The sequence below is a fragment of the Hemitrygon akajei genome, chromosome 21 (assembly GCF_048418815.1).
Source record: "Hemitrygon akajei chromosome 21, sHemAka1.3, whole genome shotgun sequence".
NCBI classification, from domain to species: Eukaryota; Metazoa; Chordata; class Chondrichthyes; order Myliobatiformes; family Dasyatidae; genus Hemitrygon; species Hemitrygon akajei.
Window position 1 is genome coordinate 16024161 of NC_133144.1, and position 23664 is coordinate 16047824.

Below are 23664 nucleotides of genomic sequence, written 5' to 3' on the forward strand. Positions count from 1 at the left end.
ACAACTTGATTTCTTTTGCACCTCTTGCCATTTGTTCTGCTTTATGTTCACCCAAGCAAAAAAAAATACAATTGTAAGGCACTAAAAAAAAAAATAAAGTTTGAAAAAACATCAGTTGTTTTTGTTTCTAGTGCCATCACAAATGAAGAACTTGGCTTCACAGGTTCTCTATGAAGTAACAGGTCCAACAGTATTAATACACATTGGATTAAATAAACCTATCACAGTGGAGGGATTAAATACACAAAATCATTTGTTTGTTAGGGTGCATTATGCAAAATTCCTATGTGCAATCATAATGCATGCGCAAAATAATACAGTAACATTTGATTACTGAAAGCCAAATTTATGTCAATAACTTTTTTCTATTAGATTGACAATCAAGATATTTTGATTATACTATTTACAAGAAAAAGTTGCTAACCTAGTCATAAAGCCAAGTCCTTCAGTTACTCCTGAGACACAATGTCCTTTTAGTCCTTCGTCCTTTTGGTGCAACTCCTGTATGGCTGGGGTGACTCCTAGAATTAACAGTGCACAGCGATGAATAACAGAGTTGCATGCTGCGGTGTAATGATCCTGTCCTTCTACGAGACCAGTGCTGACTCGCCGCTCTTCTCTCAGCTGAGAAGGTGGATCGTCTAGACGGACAACCGGTCCACTGCCAATTCCAGGTGTGCTGCTCATTCTCTCTCGGTCGCGACTACGAGCAACTTCACGGGCTGATAGGAAACATTGAAAGATTTCTGTAACATGCAACACAAAACACAAACAAACACAACAATCATTAAAAGCTAGCAAAAGCAAAGCTAAAAATGACCTGAAATTTCTGGCAGCATGAACAAAACACTACATATGAGGAAAAGGCAAATAGCGGGAATTATTTTCTACTTGTTGTAGAACAAGCTGCAGAATCATTTAAACAGATTGTAGGAAAATGTTTATGCAGAATATAAAACCACTGGCACTTAGCAAGAAAGCTTTATAATGAACATGGGCTCTTACATCACACAATATTAGTCATGCAAAATATTTACTGTGTTAAATTACAACTGTGATAATTTGTTGTTTGAGAGTGACAATCCTTCAATTTTGATGCACAATAACTCTTGCTTTTAAAAAACAGCAGTGCTGAAAAATTAAAATACTCTTTAAATTAGGAAGGCTGCATTTTGGATTATTATTGGTCCATGTACAAATTTAACATGAATTATTCAAAGTAACAAAGCATTTAGTAATTTAAATTCTCATCCTTATTTTTAAATCCACGGTCTCACACTTCCTTATTTTTCTATAATCCATAAACATGTACATTATCTGCAAATTGACTTGTTTAATATCCCTCAACATTTACCGGCATACTTCCAGCTGCCAAAGCACTGCTCTGGAATTTCCCCCCAAAAGCTCTCCATCTCTTACTCTTTGTCTAAACTTTTAATCACCTTCACAATACGAGTGCCAAATTTTGTTTGTCAGCACTTGAGAAAAACGCTTTATATAAATTGTTGCTGATAAAAAGAATGGAGACCAGTTACTTCATCTATTTACTGATAAGCTTTCTGGAGAAGTCAGAATTTCAATCCAGTGCGAGACAGAAAAGACAAAACGTTGTTTCCCACATCACAGCAGACTTAAGAGTGGCATCTCCACCTCTTGGATAAAGATGCTTCACTCATGAAAATGGCACACGTTGATTCAAAGCTCACAAATCAAAGGGGCAACTAACAGCACAGTAGCTGAAACCTACAGCTGAGGAGGGCTCACTACATGACTCACTTGTTTTACAAGGTTGTTTTTATTCTTGACACACATTAAAATTATTTTCACACACTTATCAGTGCCAGTTGGTTGGCCACCATCAGTAAAGATCTTCCGCACTAATTAGATTCTAACAGAAATACTTTCAATTTATTTCTAAGTACTAGATATTCCCTGTTGGATCCATCTAAAGATTAATCCATTCACATCAACCTGGCTAAGCCTGAGTGTTCGCTACAGATCACCTTCCTCCTTGCTGGGCTTGGTATTAGTTTTAGACTACAGTTGTTGGGAATTAAAAGATTTAGTGCAGTAAACATACAGTTTTAACACGCCATTTCCAGCCAATCTCCAAGTTGGAATTTAGTTTTCTTCTACTAGCAATGAACAGATCAAGATTCCAAAATGAGTAAGACTACATATAACACAATTAATTAATCAATCAAAGGATAAATCAGTACGTGCCACAGCATTGCAATAATACATGCACTATGGTGCAAGCCAGCAATGGCAACACTTGAAACAGACTCGAGGATTAATTCCAGGCAATGTTTTCTTACTTCCAGCAGTCATGACCTCTTGCTCCCTTTCTTCCTCCTCCTCTTGTTCCTGATGTTCGTCGTCCCGATCTCTATCTGCTAGCTCTTCCATTTCAGCTTCTTCATCAATTGTACGAGTAAAAGAATGTTCCTGAACATCGGAATCTGTTGTCTCTTTATTCACCGACAACTTGAAAGAGGAGCAGAAGTATTTACTTACTCTTGTCCAACTTCTCTGATGATTTTCAAGATCAACATTAAATTTATTTTAAAAATTTGCATTAAGACAAAGGTTTACAAATTAAAGACAGAGAAGGGAACCATTCAAAAATGTATGGTGGAATTTTTTTTCTGAAAGAGAGAGCGAGAGAGAGCGAGAGCGAGAGCGAAAGAGAGGGTTTTTTTTAAAATCCTGTAATGATTTTCAAATTTGACAGGGCCACTAAACAGAGCTCAAGTTCTTGATAACTTTCATTAGACCAAGCAAGGCAGGCATGTTTTGGTGAATACAGGTGACGAGTGAGGAAGGGCTACAGGGAATATTAAAAAGTAACTAGAGAAGTTGAAAGCTTAGATGAACTGAAATGGTAAGAAAGTGCAATGAAGGATAATTAACCACTAGGTGGTTAAAAGAAAATATTGTTACCAAAGGGAATAGAAATTGATAAAATCAAGAAAACAAACACGTTAAAAAAGAGATCAGAGGTATGTATATTAAAATGCAAATTCATTCAGAAGCAATTAAGGGCAAAGATATAAATAACAATATGGGAATATATAATGGAGCAGTTACATACTTTCAGGTGGGACAGGACTATAACATACGGTCACATTTTCAAGAGGAGAAAGATAGCAGCATTTTCAGTCAAAGAATCTGTCACTTTATGGAGTGTCTAGAAAATGTTTTGCAATAGCAGCAGAAATGACAATTCTGGGTGTGAATTACAGAACCTGAGCAGCGAAGATGAAATCAGGATGAAGATCTACATATAATTTAAAGAAATAAAAGGGCAATATTAGTAGTCAATTTTGATTTATACCAAATAACCAGTGATGGATATGGCCAAAATAGGATCATTGTTAGAATGCATCAAAGAATGCTTGCTCTCTGAAAACTATACCAAGAGCAACAGAATCAACGCTATATTTTTTTAAGCATGAAAACAACTGATGCTGGAAATATACAATAAAAATACAGTGCATTACTCTCAGGTTTCACAAATAGGGATATTAGAGTGAAATAGTGTAAATGAAGTAACCTAAACCATTGGTGAAAGGTTGCTATCTCTGGAAGGTTAAATCCACAAATGCTGCGACCTATTGAATATTTCCAGCATACAGACCACTGGTATTGACTTTTTTCATGACTGGGTGCACCATTAACTAAAAAGTATATTTAATATCTATTGTGCTTGGAATGAAAGATCACAACTGCAAGGAGAATGCCAGATACTGCAATTCATTCCAAAGGGGTAGTGCAGATTAAGAAATGCAACATGGTTTATTAAAATTTGGAAAGTATGCAGAAATGAATCAGAGCAATCATTTCTCCTGGAAAATTACTTGCAAGGTGTTATCAGACAAAATTTATGCAGGAAGTATAAATGACCCTTGGATAAATTTAATGACTAAGGCACTGAATGCTCTTCTTAACCCACTGCATTCTTTTGGGAAAAAGACAGATAAACAGAGCAACAGCAGGACAGTGGGAATAGCTTTGAATTCTTGCAACGAAGAGCTAGTACAAACAGCAACGATCAAATACGTTCTCCATGTGCTATAAACTTCCATGATCCAAAATACTAATTGTATTCCACTCAAAGCTACCTGGAAGGCTGTTCAAATTACAGAATTCAGGTGCAATTAAATTGTTTACTTTCTTTCCATAAACTTACCCTCCTTTCATTGGAAGGTGACTGTGTCTGGATAAGTTCCATGTTTTTACAAGCTAGCAATCTGTTACGGACTTTGTAAACACAACGATATATTTCTGCAAGTGTTTTACTAGGTTGGTATCTAAAAAAAAGATAAAAAATAGATTACTGAAAAATGTCAATAGACAATAGGTACAGAAGTAGACCCAATAGACAATAGGTACAGAAGTAGACTGTTCGTCCCTTCGAGCCTGCACCGCCATTCTGAGATCATGGCTGATCATCTAATATCAATACCCGGTTCCTGCCTTGTCCCCACATCCCTTGATTCCCCTATCCATAAGATACCTATCTAGCTCCTTCTTGAAAGCATCCAGAGAATTGGCCTCCACTGCCTTCTGAGGCAGTGCATTCCACACCCCCACAACTCTCTGGGAGAAGAAGTTTTTCCTTAACTCTGTCCTAAATGACCTACCCCTTATTCTTAAACCATGCCCTCTGGTACTGGACTCTCCCAGCATCTGGAACATATTTCCTGCCTCTATCTTGTCCAATCCCTTAATAATCTTATATGTTGCAATCAGATCCCCTCTCAATCTCCTTAATTCCAGCGTGTACAAGCCCAGTCTCTCTAACCTCTCTGCGTAAGACAGTCCAGACATCCCAGGAATTAACCTTGTGAATCTACGCTGCACTTCCTCTACAGCCAGGATGTCCTTCCTTAACCCTGGAGACCAAAATTGTACACAATACTCCAGGTGTGGTCTCACCAGGGCCCTGTACAAATGCAAAAGGATTTCCTTGCTCTTGTACTCAATTCCCTTTGTAATAAAGGTCAACATTCCATTAGCCTTCTTCACTGCCTGCTGCACTTGCTCATTCACCTTCAGTGACTAATGAACAAGGACTCCTAGATCTCTTTGTATTTCTCCCTTACCTAACTCTACACCGTTCAGATAATAATCTGCCTTCCTGTTCTTACTCCCAAAGTGGATAACCTCACACTTCTTCACATTAAACATCATCTGCCAAGTATCTGCCCACTCACCCAGCCTATCCAAGTCACCCTGAATTCTCCTAACATCCTCATCACGTCACACTGCCACCCAGCTCAGTATCATCAGCAAACTTGCTGATGTTATTCTCAATGCCTTCATCTAAATCGTTGATGTAAATTGTAAACAGCTGTGGTCCCAATACCGAGCCCTGTGGCACCCCGCTAGTCACCACCTGCCATTCCGAGAAACACCCATTCACCGCTACCCTTTGCTTTCTATCTGCCAACCAGTTTTCTATCCATATCAATATCTTTCCCCCCCAATGCCATGAGCTCTGATTTTACCCACCAATCTCCTATGTGGGACCTTATCTTCTGAAAATCGAGGTACACTACATCCACTGGATCTCCCTTGTCTAACTTCCTGGTTACATCCTCGAAAAACTCCAATAGATTAGTCAAGCATGATTTGCCCTTGGTAAATCCATGCTGGCTCGGCCCAATCCTATCACTGCTGTCTAGATATGCCACTATTTCATCTTTAATAATGGACTCTAGCATCTTCCCCACTACTGATGTTAGGCTGACAGGACGATAGTTCTCTGTTTTCTCCCTCCCTCCTTTCTTAAAAAGTGGGATAACATTAGCCATTCTCCAATCCTCAGGAACTGATCCTGAATCTAAGGAACATTGGAAAATGATTACCAATGCATCCGCAATTTCCAGAGCCACCTCCTTTAGTACCCTAGGATGCAGACCATCTGGACCCGGGGATTTGTTAGCCTTCGGTCCCATCAGTCTACTCATTACCGTTTCCTTCCTAATGTCAATCTGTTTCATTTCCTCTGTTACCCTATGTCCTTGGCCCATCCATACATCTGGGAGATTGCTTGTGTCTTCCCTTAGTGAAAACAGATCTAAAGTACTTATTAAATTCTTCTGCCATTTCTGTTTCCCATAACAATTTCACCCAATTCATTCTTCAAGGGCCCAACATTGTTCTTAACTATCTTCTTTCTCTTCACATACCTAAAAAAGCTTTTGCTATCCTCCTTTATATTCCTGCCTAGCTTGCACTCGTACCTCATTTTTTTCTCCCCGTATTGCCTTTTTAGTTAAGTTCTGTTGTTCCTTAAAAATTTCCCAATCATCTGTCTTCCCACTCACCTTAGCTCTGTCATACTTTTTTTTAATGCTATACAATCTCTGACTTCCTTTGTCAACCACTGTGGCCCCTTTCCCCCCTTTGAATCCTTCCTTCTCCAGGGGATGAACTGATTTTGCACCTTGTGCATTATTCCCAAGAATACCTGCCACTGCTGTTCCACTGTCTTTTCTGCTAGGATATCCGTCCATTTAACTTTGGCCAGCAACTCCCTCATGGCCCCATAGTCTCCTTTGTTCAACTGCAACACTGACACCTCCGATCTGCCCTTATCATTCTCAAATTGCAGATAAAAACTTATCATATTATGGTCACTACCTCCTAATGGCTCCTTTACTTCAAGATCACTTATCAAATCCTGTTCATTACACAACAATGTCAATAAAGAGGAAATTCTAATGGGAAGATTGAAAATTCTATTGATAATTTATTTCATAAAAATGAATACTTATGACTTTTCAGATGACATACAGTACTAGGACAAAATTCTGTTCCAACCTAATCTACTGTTGGTATCTGAAAGGCCTCTAGCTGGTATAGAAGCAGAAAAACTTCTAAAGAAATAAGTCTGGCCTACTTTCAGCCCAGCTGGTATGTCTCATGGTTGATGAGGATGCAGTACATATGAAATATGTCAGTATCTGCTAAAACAGTTGGTAAACAGGAAACTATCATAACCTAGCTGCTTTAATAAAGACAGTAAAAATGCTACTGTTATATACCGTATATCCTGCAATAGCTAAAATAAGCACCGTAGGAGGCGGTGTGAAACAGATTTCATGTACAATGCTGCAAGTCCGAAAATTAAAACTTAGTTGTCTTAGATAGCAATAATATCCAGTTATCTGGAAAATTTGAGGTAGTGCCACCAATTTGAGCTGATTATAGATTTGATTTCAACATCTGAAAATAAAAATCCAGCAGATTCTCCCCTTTTATAACAACTATAAAGCAAGCAACATTCGTTCCAATTGGATCACTATCTGGATCCCAGTGATGGAACTGTGCCCAACACAGATGACAAGTCAGTGGCCATCCACCTTTAAGTATTTCTCAACCCTTTTCTGTTTAACTGTTTTCTACTTATCTATCGAAGTCAGCATGGTTTCTGTACAGGAAAACTTGCCTGACAAATCTGTTAAGAGTTCTTCGAGGAAGTAACAAGCAAGGTGGACAAAGGAGAGGCAGTAGATGTCATTTACTTGGATTTTCAGAAGGCATTTGATAAGGTGCCACACACGAGACTGCTTAGCAAGATAAACTTCTATGGTGTTACAGGAAAGATACCGGCACCGATAGAGGAATGGCTGACAGACAGGAGGCAGCGAGTGGGAATTAAGGGGGCCTTTTCTGCTTGGCTGCTGGTGACTAGTGGAGTTCTTTAGAGGTCAGTATTGTGACTGATACTTTTCACATTGAAAACAACTTTTCATTTACCTGCTCTCCCCACACACTTGATTTAGTAAACCAGTGTGCTTTAAAAGAGTTGCCAGAACAAATCTTGAAGCTGTATCCAACAACGTCTCATTGCCAACAGCAGCACTATCCCAATCTGGAAAATACATTCAATATTAATAAATCTATTATTAATACATTAGGATAAATATACTAACATTTATATTTAATGCATTTATTTTATTTTCAAGTGTTGGCATTCCTATTATAGAATGGAATGCCTTCAACTTACTGCAGTTACTAGACAAGATCCAGTTGACTGATGCATTTTTGTTGAGTGTGAAACGTATCATGACTTCAGTGTCAGAAGATGCACTGATCAATTTTTATCCATAAAAGAATGAGCTGTCAATACACACATCAAGTCCCTGCACCATTCAACTTCTGCCTTTTTTTTTCTATCACTACATTTAATCCACTGTGTCACTCTTCCTCTTGCAGGATAGATTAATTTCAAAATCTTTTTAATTGCAAGAGAAGAAAACCTTCAGCCTGCCTGGTATTTTCCTATAACTGGGCACTTGTCATTTTCCAGTCACTTCCTGCGACCTACAATCGATCTTTAGGACATGATTCTGGCCCAGTTCACCTCTCAGCATTATGTTTAATTTAACAATACATTTGTGCTGTAGATATTACAGAAATCTGGCTAGATAGATGGATAGATACTTTATTGATCCCAAAGGAAATTACAGTGTCACAGTAGCATTACAAGTGCACGGATATACAAATATTAAACGAGAAGAAAGAATAAAAACAGTTACCTCAAACAGTCTAACAGGAAGGGGGGGGGGGCATCACTTCTCTGGCTATAGGTTGACTTGAGTATGAGAATAATAGCAATAAATTTCAATTTATCGCTGTGCTATAATGACATCCCTAGTCTTTAACAATGAAACCAGACAGGAAATTTGTAGAGCCTACGCACACTTGCCAGGCATTTAGCAGTATCATCACTATAGCAGATTAACTAGGAAATGAGAACTTTAAAAAAGAGTAAGTTGTAAGGAACAGAAAAGTGGTGAATATGACGAGCAGATGAGCTTTACTAAGCGGAAGAAAGAAAAGGCCAATAAGGATAAAGCAGACAACTGAGGTGAAATTGTGAGCACAAGTTGGGGCACAAAGGAATGGATGCACTAAGGATATGTATTCACACCAGAGCTGAGATAGATGGATAATGAATTGGGAGATTACACTTGCTCCTGTATATTCATGTTACACACCATTTTTCTAGCACCCTTGATTTTCATGTCAGCAATTCTCTTGAGTTAAGGAATTCATCAACGAATTCAACTCCACATCACTGTTGCCATTTCCCCAGAACTGAAAACAAGTAATTAGCCCTGAGACTTGATCTTTGGATGTCATTAGATAATCCTCTTTCCTCAAGCTACTGACTCGGAAATATTTTGTTTAGAATATTCCAGTACACTTTTCATTGCAGCTGTTGTATCAAGTTCATTCTAGTAAAGGATACACTTCATGATCGCAATCAAACTAATTCATCTTCTTTGTATCTCTTTGATACATCTAAAGCATATTGTGGGACAATTCACTATATTCTACTAACTCTTTCCCTGAAAATTCCTCAAATGGTTCTGCTTTTTCTATCCATTAAAAACAAACTCTGCAGCTTGAGAAACTCCAAAGTTTTGATCCTTCTGTCATTCCTCACTTTTGCTAGCTTAATAATGCAACCACATTCTCAGGATCTGCTTTCAGTTTTTACATATAAGTTGATAAAACCAAGAACAGTTTCCAGTAATCCCGTCAACCTGTAAAGGAATAAATTATTTTCTGTCTAACTATAAAAAGAGGGGAGATAGAACTTGCTTCAACTGAACATTTACAAGTCAAACTAACCTGGTCAGTGGAAATTTCACTGGCCAAATATTTATAATTGAAAAGGATAACAGAACATTTTCACCATTTTCATGTTCAGCTGAGCTTCCAACCTCCTGTTCTATTCATTTCCTTAGCCATTTACCATTTCACTGCACCATTATCACCTCCAGGTAGGATAGCCACATGTTTTTCTTGATGGCCACCCCAGCCTTTCTTGCCAACTTCAGAAACTGCAACTTATTGAAACCACTGTCATCCACTTCACTTACTTGTTCCTTGTTTGACAAGGAATGAATTTAAGGTATGAAAGAACAATGATGGGTTCCGAATCTCTAAATCCTCTGGCAGCTTCAATTTCCTCATCTACGTTCACTGTTGCTCAGACCACACTCCTACTGTCAATGGATGAACTTCCAATTATTTTAGCTTTGCTCTCATAGAATTCCAGTTATCTCCATTACCCACATCTCTTTGCCTCCCAATTTCTCAATGCATATTCAAAATACTACTTGATGTTTTAATTCTTGCTTTTGGTCATCCATCTGCGGGAAGTACTGGTGAATATTTTGTTAAGCGAATATTACTATTGAGCAGATTATTTCCTTGAAGTGTGTGTAATGGATACAAATACACATTTCATAATTAGACAAACATATGTACAGTTCTAAACCAGTCCACGTACCTTTACTAACAGCATAGTCCTGCATTTTGAGCCACAGAGCATTGACAGGTTCTTTGGTAGAGCCCAAAGCCAGATCAACAAGCATGACATTCTCTGCTCCAAGGCTATACTCAAATGGTTTCTGTTCTTCATTTCCAGACAGTGCAACTTCTAGCAGGGAGCTCATGCATTTATCTGTATCACAAACAACTTTTTTTAAAAACCAGTTATACATTGATAAAGTAGACTTTCAAATCTGCATTTAAAATCCTTCCAAAAATTATGATAGAATAAAATATAATCCCTTTAAGAAAAAAAAACTCTAGTATCAAGACCAGCTAGTGCCTTCATACTTTGATATTACTAAAATTACTTTAATGTCAGTTACAGTTTGAGCTCAGAGAAAATTATATAGATAATTCCCATGGCTGGTAATAATACTTCATTCTCATTATAAAATCGTTTGGACTCATGTATGCTGATCCTTGGCTTTGAAAAACTAAACAGTTGGGACCTCCTATGCGCATAATGCATCTATCACAACAACACTAATTTATTATTAATCATAATGACATTTAGATATCTGTTTATTTTTAATCATTTAAATTATGCGCACACTGCAGATAGTAAGTTTTTATCTTGAAGAACTGTACTCAGTAACTAGCTAAAACCACCAATCTTCTCCTACAATCATTCAATATCTGCTTAGAATCTCAGAATCCAGCTGACGTTGTTACATTTAACAATCTTAGAAAAATACAGTTACATCATCCATTACCCTATCAGCCAATGACCATAATTATCCTTTCCAATATAATCCTGCTTACTTTCTAGCAACTTGACCCTTCATTCTTTTTGTGATATTGAATTTCATCCTTCCTGTTCCTAACTCCACATTCAAGATTTTTCTTTTGATTACTTTATCTACATCAATTTTAAATATCTCTGTTGAACTTGAGCTCCTCTGTTTTAAATTAAAATCAACCCAAAATCATGCTGTAATTACAGATGAAAATCCCTGGCAATGTCTACAGTTACAGCAAAGTTGGAGCTGAATCTTCCTGGTGTACCTAAAAATTGCTTCAGATATGTTAAAGTCATTATTATGAGATGATTTATTTTACATTGGTTTTAAGTGAATAACATTGGTGCTTCAAAATCCACATTAGAACAGTTCTTAAGCCAGTGCTCTCAATAGATAGGAAAAAAACTGTGCAAGGTAGATTGGTTAAAATCTTTAACTTTGGAAATATTAATATCACACTTTATACATCAACTGGCAGCGCATCCAAAGTTAAAAGACTAAAGTCACATACTTTGTGACTTTCCATTGTACTTTTTCCAATGAATAAACTTTAAATTCTGCCAACAGTGGTTTCAGCATGATTCACCTTGGTTTGACATATAGGATGTAATGCTGTTTAGAAAAAATACTAGTTCATCGCTAAGAAACATATCTCCCTGTCCAAAAAGAAAATAAATTTACTTAAACATCACCTCGGTAGGTTAAAGAACTACAGGGTTTTCAATTAAAGGAAAGATTACATAATTTATCATTCTACTGCATGGAATTTAGAAAGAGAAACAACTAAAGCTTCAAGGTATAAAGAAAAACATAGTTTCATTCTATCAACCTTATTCTTGCCAGTTGAACAGTCCAAGATAAGGAGGCTCAGTGTAAACATAAGTGCCAGGCTATGTATAAGTGCTAGGCATGCACTAACAGCAGTACAAATGGAGTTTTCTTCTGTAAATAGCAAGTGATAATTTTAAATATCAGACAGATTTATTTTCATTAACCATAGAGAAATGTGGAAAAATTACATGGGGTTATGTGACAGATTAGCCATCTCAATGAAGTTGTTAGAGGAACTAGATGGTCTCCTGCTGTTACTCTGTTTCTAGCCCTCTCACTTGAGGAGAAAAAGATGATGATAAATGAGTGCACAATTGTAATCCACTTTAAAAATGCTGAATCTCATTTTAATTAAGTTTGAAGTTATGAAACCAAGATAGCCATGGGTGACAGAGCAGAAGATTCATCTCTCCTCAAAAGATTATTAAATCTGATTAATACGGCAGCTAATTGCACTGTTGCCTCCGAGCCAATAACATCAGGAGGCAACAGAGATTCAGATGAGGTTGCTGTAGCAGATAAGCCATAACAGTGGCTTTGCTAGACTTCTCCACAATTGTATATAATGTTATGCAAAGCAGTAGAACAGGTGGTAGAGCACTGTCACCATTTTATGGCAAAACCTGCTATTAAAATTGTTTTTATATTGCAGTCTACAAAGCTGGTCTACAGTAGAGCACTACTGTATACCACTAAAATAGTTATTTTCCGGAAAGGGGAGAAAATTACATTTCATTATACTTTTCAGCTGAATGTGCAGAGCATATGAAAATTAGTTATACCTAGCTGGGAGTGATCCATTTCTAAGCCATTGCTGAAGAGAGGCGTTTTTAACCAGTGAGCTGTGTCCTGCTCCTCGGTTGACGTCGGTGGACCCTGCAACATTCCACCAAGACATCGGCCCACCAGTAGGGCGACTGTTCTCTCCAGATCCACAAGCCAAACCCAAGACTGGACAGGGTGTGGAATAGCCAGATCCTCAGGATCAACACATTCAGGGGTGCCTAACAACAAGTGCAAAAATGAAACAATTAAAAATACCACACGTGATATGACCACAGATTTTGTTTAATACAGTGGATCCCGATTAATATCAGGACCAGTATATTTTGGCCCAATTAAGTGGCTGCCCCAATCAGCCAAAGTTTCACGGGAATAGTTTAAAAGGTATAAAAAAAGACAAATTGTGTAACAGATTATGGACTTAAATGAAATACAGACCAAATTAGGACACTACTAATACTACTACAGTACTATAAACTGTGTACTAGTTCCTAATACTTAATCAAAAGAATTTATCTACATTGCATTCTTTTAACAAAACCAGTGTAATCACCCAGTGCAGATAAGTGACTACTGCTGTCAACAACCGCATCCTCCAACTCTTCATTTTCATTGTAACATTTAAGATGATTGTTGGTACCTTCAAATTCTTTTCACAGTTCCTGACTTGAAGTAGTGAAATAGTTTCATTTTTAGTCCCAGCCATTTCTAGCATCAGCATGGCTGAATGCTTGAAACTGCAGTGAGCAAAACAGTTCTGAATTGTCTTACTGCTTATTTCTTGCCAACTATCAGTGACAAAAATCACCATTTTTTGAAGACAAACACACGCAACTCACGCTATTTAAAAAGTGTTTGCTCAAAGAACTGTATAGTGTCTAACGACCATGCCAAGTGCACATGGCTGATACTAGTTAGAAACTATTTGGCAACAGTTTCCTCTCCCAATTAATCAACATAACGCCCCAAATAAATGAAAGGAATCCTGGTTATTTTCTCAATTAGCTTTAGTTCTTTAGGAAGTGGCTGTCCCAAATAACCAATTTCCAAATTAACCAGAATGCACTGTATTTCATTCTTAGGAATTATGATCCCACTCAAGTACTTATTACAAAGAGTGGCTGAATAATGCATTCAGTTATTCTCTAAGAATACATAATTAGAAAGTTGTGAAATTATACATGATACATCTCTTACCATGCAATGGCCATTGCAGTTCCTGTTCCTCTAAAAAGGCTGCAGCAGGTAAAAGTCGGTTCAGACGATCCAAGGATGGCAGCAAGTCCAGAAGATGACTTAGCAAAGGCCGTGCCACAGAGACAGGCAGTAGCAACAGAGAATTAATGATCTGACAAAGCATGCTCCCAGCTGCTGATCCATATAGAACTCCTGCAAGGAAAATAATTGTGTGGGCATTTGAAAGATCTATTAATATAGTTACAAGCGCAAAGAGCCAGATTCCTAAATCAAACTTCCAGTTAGAATATCAACTTGAGTCACATTGAGACAACACAACCAGAATATGCCACTTTCAATTGTTGGAAAACCAACTTTACACTTCTGGCATGCAAGTTAAATCTCACTAGCTGAATTTTCTGTAACTTAATTTTCTGGCCAAACAATCATAGAGGCCCAGTCAGTACTTGTACGAGGAGGAGGCAGGGAGCAGGCACAGGAGCAAAAGCTACCCTCAGAAGGAATGTAATTCCATTAGAAAAAAAATCACTCACATATCGCAATCCAGATGGTGTATCGCCAACTTCGAACATACCTTATCATCAAAGGGGCTCTGTTCAAGTAACTATGATTACAGTTACAGCGAGCCACATCTACAACTTACAGCAGATACACATCTATTGAGAAGGACATGCTATGAACATAAGTTAGGTCACAATATCTCAACTTCCGTTGGCACCTTCCAGTCTCTGCAGATAGCATCTACTATGTTAGTTAGTTTGTATTCAGGAAGTTGATGCCTTCTTATCCTACCATTCGGCTACTGATAACAAAAACTAATAGAACAGCAGCAGAAAAACTTATGGCCAGCATTCACGGGCCACAGGTTGCATGTTTCAGTTCTGCATTACAACGATCAATTTCTCTCTAACTTCTGCTTTTATCAAATTAAACTCTCATTACATTCCTCTTCAAAACTGATTTGCCAAAAACTATTACACCCTTGAACCAGAGTAGTTAACTTCACTCACCCCATGACTGAACTGATTCCGCAACCTATGGACTCACTTTCAAGGACTCTACAACTCATGCTCTCAATATTTATTATTTGTTATTATTATTGTTTAGATTTTTTTGAATACGGACAATTTGTTGTCTTTTGCACACTCGTTGTATGCCCATCTTTCTTGTGTGAAGTTTTTCATTGATTCTATTGTGTTTTGTTGTATTTACTGTGAGTGTCCACAAGAAGATGAATCTCAGGGTAGTATATGGTAATATACATGTACTTTGATGATAAATTTACTTTCCACTTTGAAAATAGATATCACAGCACAATGTCCTGATCAAGGGTCTCAGCCCAAAACAGCGAATGTTAATTCCTCTCAATAGATGCTGCCTGGCCAAGTTCCTCCAGCATTTTGTGTGTGTTGCTCCAACACAACAAACTCATTCCTCCAGCAAAATTCTGTTGAAATTACATTTTAACCTCAAGCCCACATGGGACTTCCAGTACTTTCAAAGCCACTTATAAACACTGGACAAAAATATTCTTCTACTAATAAGCTATGAATCATTTTTCAATAGAACTTACAAACAAGTAATATTATATCTAGTTATATTAAAAGCTACCTACAACTAAATATCTAGAATTACAACTCCAAAATCCATTATCTGACTGTTTGGAAATCCAGATGCTTCAGCACCTGGCTCCAGGTGACTTCAAGGCGCTCTGTATAATATATTATAATGCTGTTTAACGTGTTTAAAAAAAGTTAATTGAAAGTGTCTTGGGTATTAATAGAAATTATATCTAGAAGACTGGAAAATCTGCCAAGGCAGAACTGAACTCTCATGTCTGCTTGATTATTGTTTTATTTAAGTTAGCTGATCACTAATCTGCATGACTATTTAAATCAACTAAATTCATAAAGCTATTTTTTAAATAAATGTGGTCAATAGAAATATTAAATTGAAAACTATTAATCCAATAAAAGGAAATAAATGTAGAGATCAAGTCAAAGACAACAGGTTACTCATACCTTGAAGCTTGTCTCTGACACTTCCATTCCAGGAGCTTTCTTTCAACAACGTCGCTGAGCGGGAGTAAATTTCAGTCGCATGCAGCAGTAAAAGTTGAAGGTGTTTGTGCAGTAAAGCTACACTGCTGGAGCTCTTAAAAACAAAAATATGCAGACTTATACATTAAAAAAATTAAAACTCCAATATATATTTCTGCTTTTCTGTGGATGTGAATGGGACACCTGGATGGTATGTTGCCTCCCTGGTGCCAAGGTCAGAGACATATCGGATTGTGTCCACAGCATTTTGGAGAGGCAGCCAGATGTCTTGGTACATATTGGTACCAATGAATTAGGAAGGAAAAGGAAAGAGGTCCTGAAAGGAGAATCTAAAGAGTTAGGTAGAGAGCCAAGAAGCAGGACCTCCAGGGTAGTCATTTCTGGATTGCTGCCTGTGCCACACGCCAGTGAGGGTAGAAACAGGATGAAATGGCAGATTAATGTGTGGCTGTGAAGCTGGTGCAGGGGTTTAGGTTCTTGGATTTGGGATCTCTCCCGAGGGAGGTACGACCTGTTCAAAAGTGATGGGTTGCACCTGAACCCAAGGGGGATCAATCTTCCCAACAGTTAGAGCTGTTGGGGAGGGTTTAAACTAATTTGGCAGGAGGGTGGGAACCGGAGTGAAGGGACTCAGGATAGGACGAATGGTAAAAAAGCAAAGATAGCATGCGGTCAGACTGTCAGGAAGGGCAGGTAGATGATAGGGCAAAATTGAAGCCAACAGAGAGAGCATCAGTGAATTAGGGATGCAGAATAAAAAAGGGTAGCAAATACAGTACTCAAAAGTGTTATATCTCAACGCACAGAGTAGAAGAAATAGGTGGATCATCTTGTTGAACTATTAGATTGTCAGGTATGATGCTGTGGCATCACTAAATTGTGGCTGAAGGATGGTTGTAGTTGGGAGCTGTTTGTCCAAGCTTGCACATTATATCGGAGGGTTAGGAAGGTACGTAGATAGAGGGGGAGACGTGGCTCTGCTGATAAAGAATGGCATCAAATCAGTAGAAAGATGTGACATAGGACTGGAAGATGTTGAATCCTTGTGGCTTCAGTTAAGAAACTGCAAGGGTAAAAGGAAGTTGATGGCAGGTATATACAGGCCTCCCAACAGTGGCTGGAATGTGGACCACAGATTACAACAAGAAATAGATTCGGGGTATCAAAAGGGCAATGTTATGATAATCATGGGAAATTTCAACATGCATGTCAATTGGGAAAATCGGGTTTGCAATGGATCTCAAGATTGAGCTTGTTAAATGTCTACGAAATGGCTTTTCAGAGCAGTTTGTCATTGAGCCTGCTAGGGAATCAACTATACTGGATTGGGTGTTATGTAATGAACTGGAGGTGATTAGGGAGCTTAAGGTAAAAGAACCCTTAGGAGGCAGTGATCATAATATGATTGAGTTCCACTTGAAATCTGATAGGGAGAAAGTAAAGTCCGATGTAGCAGTGTTTCAGTGGAGTAAGGGGAATTACAGTGGTATGAGAGTGGAGTTGGCCGAAGTAAATTGGAAGGAGCTGCTGGCAGGGATGACAGTAGAGCAGCAATGGCTTGAGTTTCTGGGAAAAATGAGGAAGGTACAGGATGGATGTATTCCAAAAACAAAGAAATACTCAAATGGTAAAATAGTACAACCAAGCTGACATGGGAAGTCAAAGCTCATGTAACAGCAAAAGAGAGGGCACACAACAATGCAAATAATAGTGTCAAGACACAGGATTGGGAAGCTTTTAAAAACTTACAAAGAGCAACTAACAGAAGCATAAAGAGGGAAAGATGAAATATGAAAGCAAGCTAGTAAACAATATCAAAGTGGATAGCAAAACTTTTTTCAAGGATGTTATAAAATAAAAGAGAGATGAGAGTGGATATAGGACCACTAGAAAATGAAGCTGGAGAAATAATAATGGGGGGGGGGGGACAAGGAAATGGAGGATGAACTAAATGAGTATTTTGCATCAGTCTTCACTGTGGAAGACACTAGCAGTGTGCCAGATGTAGTGTGTGAAGGAAGAGAAGTGAGGGCAGTTACTATTACAAAGAAGGTGCTGATAAAGCTGAAAGTCCTATGGGTACACAAGTCACCCAGACCAGATAAACTGCACTCTAGGGTTCTGAAAGAGGTAGCAGTAGAGATTGTGGAGGCATTAGTAATGATCTTTCAAAAATCACTGGACTTTGGCATGGTGCCGGAGGACTGAAAAAATGCAAATGTCACTCCACTCTTTAAGAAAGGAGGAAAGCAGCAGAAAGGAAATTATAGACCAGTTAGCCTGATCTCAGTAATTGGGAAGATGTTAGAGTCATTTGTTAAGGATGAAATTATGAAGTACTTGGTGACACAGGACAAGATAGGACAAAGTCAGCATGTCTTCCTTCAGGTAAAATTTTGTCTGAAAAATCTTCAGGATAGATAAAGGGGATGTGGTCAATGTTGTATATTTGTATTTTCAGAAGTCCTTTGAGAAGGTGTCACACATGAGGCTGCTTACCAAGTTAAGAGCCCACGGTATTACAGGAAAGTTACTGGCATGATTAGAGCATTGGCTGATTGGCAGGAGGCAATGCGTGGGAATAAAAGGATCCTTTTTCAGTTGGCTACCAGTGACTAGTGGTGCTCTGCAGGGGTCAGAGTTGGGACCGCTTCTTTTTATGTTGTATATCAATGATTTAGATGATGGAATACATGGCTTTGCTGCCAAGTTTTCAGATGATACAAAGTTTGGTGGAGGGGCAGGTAGTGTTCAGGAAACAGATAGGCTGCAGCAAGACAGATTAGGAGAATGGGCGAGAAAGTGGCAATTGAAATACAGTGTTAGAAAATGCACTGTCTTGCACTTTAGTAGAAGAAATAAATGTGCACACTATTTTCTAAATGGGGAGAAAATCCAAAAATCTGGATGCAAAGGGGCTTGGGAGTCCTTGTACAGAACATGCTAAAGGTTAACTTGCAGGTTGGGTTGGTGGTGAGGAAGGCAAATGCAATGTTAGCATTCATTTCAAGAGGTCTAGAATACAAGAGCACCGATGTGATGCTGAGGCTTTATAAGGCGCTGGTGAGGCCTCAACTTGAGTGTTGTGAACAGTTCTGGGCTCCCCATCTAAGAAAAAATGTGCTGGCCTTGAAGAAGTTTCAGAGGAGGTTCACAAGGATGATTCCAGGAATGCAAGGGTTATCATATGAGGAACATTTGATAGCTCTGTACTCAATGGAATTAAGAAGGATCGGGGGGATCTCATTGAAACCTTTTGAATGTTGAAAGGCTTAGATACAGTAGATGTGGAAAGGATGGTTCCCATGGTGGGGGAGTCTAGGACAAGAGGGCACAGCCTCAGGATGGAGAGGCGGCCATTTAAAACAGATGTGGAGAAATTTCTTTACCAGAGAGCAGTGAATTTGTGGAATTTATTACCACAGTTGTGGAGGCTGGGTCGTTGGGTGTACTTAAGGGAGAGATTGATAAGTTCTTGATTGGACTCGGCATCAAAAGGTAAGGGGAGAAGGCCGGGGAATGGGGCTGAGGAGGGAGCAAAAAAAAAGGATCAGCCATAATTGAACGGCAGAGCAGGCTCAATAGGTCAAATGGTCTAATTCCACTCCTATTTCTTATGGTCTTACTGTCTCTTTAGTCTCGATGTGCATAATCCACATTTACCTCATTGACATTGTTTGTGTGGCAATATGCTAGAAGTTGCTTCTGTAGAGAGCACAACAGCTCATGCAAGTGAGCTGGTTGGCTGTTTTCAGCTGATGATGTTCCCAATAGTTGCTTGTCACTATTTTTTTCAAGTTCTCCAAATGCCTGATCCTGTGTGGAGTGAACACAAAGCAACACTGATCATATTTAACATAACAAATGCAGTAATTAATGGAGAATTTTATACAGAAAACAAAAGTGGGACGTTAAAAAGCTTCTCCTTTTTTCTACATGTAGGGCCTTCCCGGGAATAATACCCTCCCTTGACCTTTTCATTTCCAATCACTGACGCAACATTGACTCGTCCACTCCACTCATCCGTTTCAACCTTAACCCCCTCTGAAATTGCAGCCTTCTCTCACTGCAGACCAATCCCAAACTTGTCATCAACCACCCCCCCACACAACTGGTGTACTACCGCTTTCTGACACCCCCCCACCATGACTGCTCTAACAATCCATAAAAAGGACTGCCAATTAAGCCTTTTGTTGCTGCCTACTCTTGCTGTACTAAACACATTTTTTCCAAACCAGACTCCATACTCTCTCCCTTGTCCAGTCACCTACATACCTCAGATGCCCTTTTCCATTTCAGTTTCCTGAGTCCTAACTGGTTCATCTTTATGGTGTCTCTAAACACCTCCCTCTACTGTCAGGGGGCTGCAGGGCCTGCTTTTCCTTTCTAGAATATGGATCTAACCAGTTCCACTGCAACAGCACCCCTCCACTTTCTCCAGATCAAAGGCATTTGAATGGGCCCTAGATTTTTGATGGCTATGTGGAACAGTCAGTCCTCTTATGAGATCCCAACTCCACAAAATTAATTACTCACTTTTAAAAACTTTTTATTCTTGTCAAATTTCTACACATTAAATATTATATGTTGTTTTAATTCTCTATGCACGTCTATACTGCTCAGGAGCTTAGTCTTTTATTTCACTTTCCTTCCCACCCAGCTCTGTATCAGCAGAAACCTGGAGCAGTCTCCTCAGCCAAGTCATTTATCCGAACTGTAACCAGCTCAGGCCCAAGCATCCACAACCTTCCAGAAATACCTGCTTATATATGAAATCCCCTTAATAAACCTTTAGTTCACGTCAATGTAACATCATCAATACCACAGCTTAACCTTGAAACTTTTTTCATGGAACCTAATTCAAAGTCTCTTAAAAATACAAACGTACCACATCCATAGAGTCCCTTTTATCCACCAAGCTAACTGCAGCCTTAGATCTTACAGCTTTATCACACAAAGCTATGTTGAGTCCATCTAATTTTATTCAAGATTTTCTAACTGCTTGGTATCAAATCACAATCAAGGGATTCTTTATATTTGTCCTTGTCCTGCAACGGATATCAGACCAACAAGCTGAAAGTTCTGTCCACATATTCTTCAACTTGATGGAATTTTCTAATGTTTCCACAACGTTTGATGGACAATTAAATAACTCTCTATATGCCTCATCTGTTATACATGATGGAAGATCAATCAATGGATGTGTGCTTAGTCCACTACTCTACATGACTGTGTGGCTAAGCATTGCTCAAATGCCATCTATAAATTTACTAATTAAATTTACTGATGATAATTGTTGGCAGAATCTCAGATGGTGACAAAGCGGCGTACAGGAATGAGATATACCAGCTAGATGAGTGTTGTTGTAGCAACAACCTTGCACTCATGGTTAATAGGACCAAAGAACTGATTGCGGACTTCAGAAAGGGTAAGACAAGGGAACACAAACCAATCCTCACAGAGGCATCAGAAGTGGAGAGAGTGAGCAATTTTAATTTCCTGGTTGTCAATATCTCTGAGGATCTAACCTGGCCCAATATATAGATGGCAAGACAGCAGCTGTATCTCATAAGGAGTTTGAGGAGATTTGCTTTGTCACCTAAAACACTCAAAAACTTGTACCGATTGTACTTGTACGGAGAGCATTCTGACTGGTTGCATCACTGTCTGGTTTGGGGGTTGTGGGGGGGGGCTGCCGCACAGGATCAAAGTAAAATGCATAAAGTTGTAAAATTAGCCAGTTCCATTATGAGTATCAGCCTCTGTAGCATCCAAGAAATCTTCAAGGAGCAGTGTCTCAAAAAAGTGGTATCCACCATTAAGGACCCCCACCACCCAGGACATGCCCTCTTCTCATCGTTACCATCAGGAAGGAGGTACAGAAGCCTGAAGACACACACTCAGGGATTCAGGAACAGTTTCTTTCCCTCTGCCATCCGATTTCTAAATGGACATTGAACCCATGAACACTACCTTATTACTTTTTTTAAACTTCTGTTTTTGCACTACTTATTTTAATTTTACATATATGCATTTATCACATATTGCATTGTTTTGCTGCCACAAAGTTAACAAATTTCATGACATATGCTGGTGCTATTAAACCTGATTAGGATTCCGATATACTTGTACACAATCTTTGAGATAAAAAAAGTTCTGCACTCTTTACATACACTTGTACCTTAAATCAATCCTAGACATACAGGACTCAGGACAATAGCCATCATCATATACAAGGACTACAGAGATTGCAAACAGGAATAAATACAAATGCAAGATTTCTTTAAGATATTTAAACTTAAGTATATCATATTCAGCATGATTTTCCCTTCCACAAAGAATTGGGAGGAAAATGACAAATATTTTCAAAAAAATAAGCTAACAAAGTATAATTAAGTCTTATCAATATATTAGTAAATAGAAAGTTGCTTACAGTGTAGAATCCCAAATTCCTTAGCAATGTTTTCATCAAGATTTCTGCCAGATGAGTATCAGGGTGACTGGCTTGAGAGCTGAATGAGGAGTCAGGGGCACTGCTGTAATTTGGTCCTGCAGATGAGGCTTCAACATCTAGAGGAGAGCTGTAACCCAGCAAAGATGCCACGTGGGTGTGGTCTTGTAGGCTGGTGAGAATAATATCCAGCTGCATTCTCTGGAAAATGAACAGTAGTACTAATATTAATCAAAAAACCATGCGCATACATTTCAACAGCAATATGGAAAAAGCAACAAGCATTTTTCTGGAACAATTTTTTTATGTTATAGTCAGTTGCTAGGCAGATTAAGCTCAGCAGAATTCTAAGTTACAGTCATGCCATCAACTGAAAAAAATCCACCCTTCCCTCCATCATTTAATCCAGAAGAAAGGTCTCGACTCAAAATATTAACCATCATTTCCCTCAACACATTTCCAGTCTGCTGTGAAAATAATTCTGATAATCTGTGGAATAATTTTCTTCAGTAAATCTAGACAGAGAAATGCTTACATCAATATCCATGTGTTTGAATGGACACATACATTTTGTTTTAAACAACACAGGTTACAAAACACACTGGAAGCAACCAATATAAATGAAAGTAAAACAGCTGAAGATGTTGAAGATCCATGAATGGCACAAGAATGATCTTACTTGTCCCTTTGTTAAGCTTTCCCAACGATCAGGACCCTGTGGAAGCAGTGAATGCAGCAGCTCCATTCTCTCTCGCAGTGGTGGAAGCAACATCGTAGCACCGACAGACAGTGTCTCTATAACAGCCTAAAACAACAGAAGAACATGTAGCTATTTTCTAGCCTTGCACACAGTTGTAGATAACAATAAGCTTAATCATTTTTTCACACTCACAGAAGCATCAACTTCTATTTTGTTACAGAAGTTAAATTGTGCTGAAAATTAACTTTGACACTGGCTTGTGTCCTCCAACTGCTTGTTTGGAGGGGAGTGAGTGTGAGACTTAAAACACAAGCAGAGCCTTTCAGAACTTTGCACATGGCAAAAGAAGTGAGGATTAAGCAGTGCAGCTATTCTAGGAGCAATCATTGTTGGAGTGGGACAGTGTTGGAGTGGGTTGCTTGAGGCTTTGTTGAGAAGGGGGGAAGAGATAGCCTCATTCACAAAGTCATGGGATGCAGGGAAACTTGGCTGTGTGGATTCAGAATTGGATTGTCCATAGCAGTCAGAAAGTGGTTGTAG

General features: G+C 38.6%; 1 protein-coding gene across 11 annotated transcripts in view; it reads right to left on the bottom strand.

Annotated features, from left to right (window-relative positions):
- herc1 (HECT and RLD domain containing E3 ubiquitin protein ligase family member 1) overlaps positions 1–23664 on the bottom strand; it is a 262328-nt gene that overhangs the window by 140215 nt on the left and 98449 nt on the right. For 10 of the 11 annotated variants that reach the window (XM_073024869.1, XM_073024868.1, XM_073024862.1 and 7 more), the window contains exons 13-23: positions 23104–23229; positions 22407–22625; positions 19637–19789; positions 15935–16067; positions 13914–14105; positions 12716–12937; positions 10319–10492; positions 7771–7885; positions 4193–4313; positions 2319–2487; positions 425–746 (exon numbers count right to left, since the gene is read on the bottom strand). In XM_073024869.1, the coding sequence (XP_072880970.1) occupies positions 425–746; positions 2319–2487; positions 4193–4313; positions 7771–7885; positions 10319–10492; positions 12716–12937; positions 13914–14105; positions 15935–16067; positions 19637–19789; positions 22407–22625; positions 23104–23229 (1946 nt within the window). The remainder of the gene's footprint in view (positions 1–424; positions 747–2318; positions 2488–4192; positions 4314–7770; positions 7886–10318; positions 10493–12715; positions 12938–13913; positions 14106–15934; positions 16068–19636; positions 19790–22406; positions 22626–23103; positions 23230–23664) is intronic. The other variant, XM_073024866.1, reaches the window with a different exon arrangement.